General features: G+C 41.0%; 1 protein-coding gene across 1 annotated transcript; it reads right to left on the minus strand.

Annotated features, from left to right (window-relative positions):
- Nucleotides 1-416: 416 nt before the first annotated feature.
- LOC108403116 (olfactory receptor 4D10-like) lies at nt 417-2706 on the minus strand. Its single transcript, XM_037011885.2, has 2 exons — nt 2681-2706; nt 417-1386 (listed from the first exon to the last, which is right to left on the minus strand). The coding sequence occupies exons 1-2, from the start codon at nt 2704-2706 to the stop codon at nt 417-419; spliced, it is 996 nt and encodes a 331-aa protein (XP_036867780.2).
- Nucleotides 2707-3023: the final 317 nt, after the last annotated feature.

Raw genomic sequence — 3023 nt, forward strand, 5'->3', positions numbered from 1 at the left:
CTGCTGCCAGGAATGTGAGGTGTGCTTTCTTGCAGGTGTGGTAGTGGGGAGAGCCCCCCTTCATGGCTTCCAGACTCCATTTTAAGTAAGGTTTTCTTTACTTTCACACAACTATGCCTCAATAGAGCTGAAAAAAAAATTCCAGGTTGATAAAATCATCTAAGTGTATTTCGATGTCATATTCTTTATTTCTTCAGAGGTTGTATTGCAAAAGCAGTATATACCTCTCCAACTGACAATTTGATTTCTCTACTTTTGTAACATGAAACCCATCTTTAGTATTATTATTGCATGCTGATCAGAACCTTTGAAAGTCATGTGTGTCATAGTAGAAAATTAATTACAGAGCTTGTAGTAAATGCAGTATTTGATGGACAAACATTTTCAAAGGTGGTGAGGAGTGAGCTATAACCAGTCTATTTCCTGTCAGAAGGCACGAGTCTTCTCTTTAGTCTCTTCATGGCTGACTTCATCTCCTGGTTCCTCATAGTGTAGATCAAAGGGTTCAGCAGAGGGGAGATGACAGTGAAGGTGATGGACACGGCCTTGTCTGTGGGGAGGGCAGTGAAGGGCCGGGCGTAGACGTACATGCAGGGCACAAAATGCAGGGTCACCACAGTGATGTGGGCAGTGCAGGTGGAGATGGCTTTCCTCCTGCCCTTCCCTGCCTGGGACCTTACTAATAACAGTAGGACCAGATAAGACACCAGGAGGAAGAAAAACCACAGTGCGGTGAGCAGCCCATTGTTGGAAATCATCAGCAGCTCAAGCATAAACATATCTGTACAGGCAAGTTTGAGGACTTGGGGGGCATCACAGTAGAAAGTGTCAAGAACATTGGGTCCACAGAGGGGGAGGGGCAGCAGCAGGGAAAACTGCACGATGGAGTGGACAAAGCCCCCTGCCCAGGTGGCCATTATTAATGCAGTGAAATGGCCTCTATTCATGATGGTTACATAGTGCAGGGGCTTGGAGATGGCCACATACCGATCTAACGCCATTACTGACAAAGAACATACATCTGCCCCTCCGACAAGGTGGAAGAAAAACATCTGCGTGAAGCAGCCACGGAAGGAGATGGTCTTTCGCCGTGACAGAAGGTCCGCAGGAACCTTGGGAGCTGTGACGGAGGAAAAGCAGATGTTGGCAACAGATAAATTACGGAGCAAAAAATACATGGGGGTGTGAAGGCGAGATTCACAGGTCACCGTCACTGTGATGAGGAGGTTTCCCAGTAGAGTTGTCACATATACCAAAAATAGGAAAAGAAAGAAGACCAAGCTCAGTTCTTGATTCTGCGTTAGGCCAAGGAAAACAAATTCTCTTACCCTGGTGAAGTTTTTTAGCTCCACGGAGGCATTTTCTTTTTCTCTCTTCTGCTTTAAGCTACTTCATATGAAAGTACTCAGCTATTTATTTTGATTTCTTCTTAAGCACTAAGAATGCAACTCAGATTCTTCCCCACATGACTGTGGTGTTTGCACTTTGAGAAGCTGTCCGAATTTTTAAGATTGCCATCAGTTTGGTGATCAAATTATCACAGGTAGAGTCATTCAGTATTTCTTTTCCTATAAAACTAATGTTGGATTGAAAAAGCATGTATGTTAATTGTCAACATTTGTTTATTTTCTTGAATTGATTTAGTTTTAAAGTTTTATTTTTTTATTCCATACAAATTTATTGAGTAATAGGAGTTCTCTGAAGCATTAAATACAAGGATAAGACATATTTTCAGCCCTCATAGATGTATAGCCTAAAAGTTTAATATTCATGTTGAGACAGGGACCTTGGGTGCAGTCAGAGCAGGGTGAGGGCATCTGGGAAAAGCAAGGCAGGACATTTACAGTCAGAGCAATGAAACTACATGCAAGGAAACCCCCTACCAACACTGTGTTAAACACTAAACTGTAGAGTCATTCTTCAGTGAGATCAGTTAATATTCCCCAGATAAAGGAAAGTATCTCAGCATAGCCCATGTTTTTTATTAAGCTAATCATTTATAATCACGTGTAAGATTCACTTTAGCATGCAAAAAGGGACTTAATGTCTCGTCAAGGACAAATATCCTAAGACCACTTTTAACAAGTTCACATCCCTAAGCCCTTCATCAGTTCCCCCAAATCCTCAACTGCCTATAAATCCCCTAGACAATGCACCACCCCGGGCTCTCCTGTTCCCTCCTGGCATAGGCCAGGAGCTCTGTCCTCTCACTTTATCTCTAAATAAAAGCCTCTCCCTGGCTCTCCTACTTTGGGTGTTTACTAAGTTCATTCTTTGACTCTGCAGATAAGAATCCCAGCATCAATATTAGCAAGTATTCTATTCACTTCAAGAGGGTCTTGTTTTGCTAAAAAAGAATGTCATTCTGTATTCTTACTGCAATGTTGCTGTGGCATGAGTCTGTTTTCTTGTCTTACGTTGAATTTCTTAAAACTTCAGCCTGTTATTCCATATAAGTAATTTGTTATTGTGATTTCTTTGTACTAATTTGTACTTTGTACTCTAAGGTTATTCACTTAATTATTTTAAAAAACTCACAATTTGTTTTTGGGAAGCAGATCAAAACAATGGGTAAATCTAAATCTCGAAGAATATCAATTTCTTTTATTATAAAAACTAAAAGTAAACATGAGAGCTACCCTCTTCACAAAATTATAAGTGCACAGTACAGCATTGCTACTTCTTGCCATAGGGTTGTTCAGCCATCGCCTAGAACTTACTCGCCCTGTGTAACTGATGTGTACCTTGCTTGAGTGTGGCGGAGAGAAGAAAGATAGTGGACCACTTTTGAGACATGGCCCTCACTGTTTTAATCCCACCCTCCTCTGCCTCTTTCTGTTTTTGGATCAAAGCTAAGAGAATCGAGGGACCCCACAGCGGGAAGAGACAATGGTATCATTAGAAATAACCCCTGGTTTTTAATAAACTGTTATCTATCATTCTCTGGAAATTTTATAATTGTTTTTTGTTGAACCTTATACTTAGCAAGTGAACATTTATTGCGACCTTCAAATGTACGGATA

Source organism: Manis javanica, unplaced genomic scaffold (assembly GCF_040802235.1).
Source record: "Manis javanica isolate MJ-LG unplaced genomic scaffold, MJ_LKY HiC_scaffold_25, whole genome shotgun sequence".
NCBI classification, from domain to species: Eukaryota; Metazoa; Chordata; class Mammalia; order Pholidota; family Manidae; genus Manis; species Manis javanica.

Coding starts and splice junctions, on each gene's coding strand:
- LOC108403116 (XM_037011885.2), bottom strand. CDS start 2,706: ATGGCTGAACAACCCTATGGCAAGAA. Junction 1,387..2,680: donor GAACAACCCTATGGCAAGAA/GTAGCAATGCTG, acceptor CATATGAAGTAG/CTTAAAGCAGAAGAGAGAAA.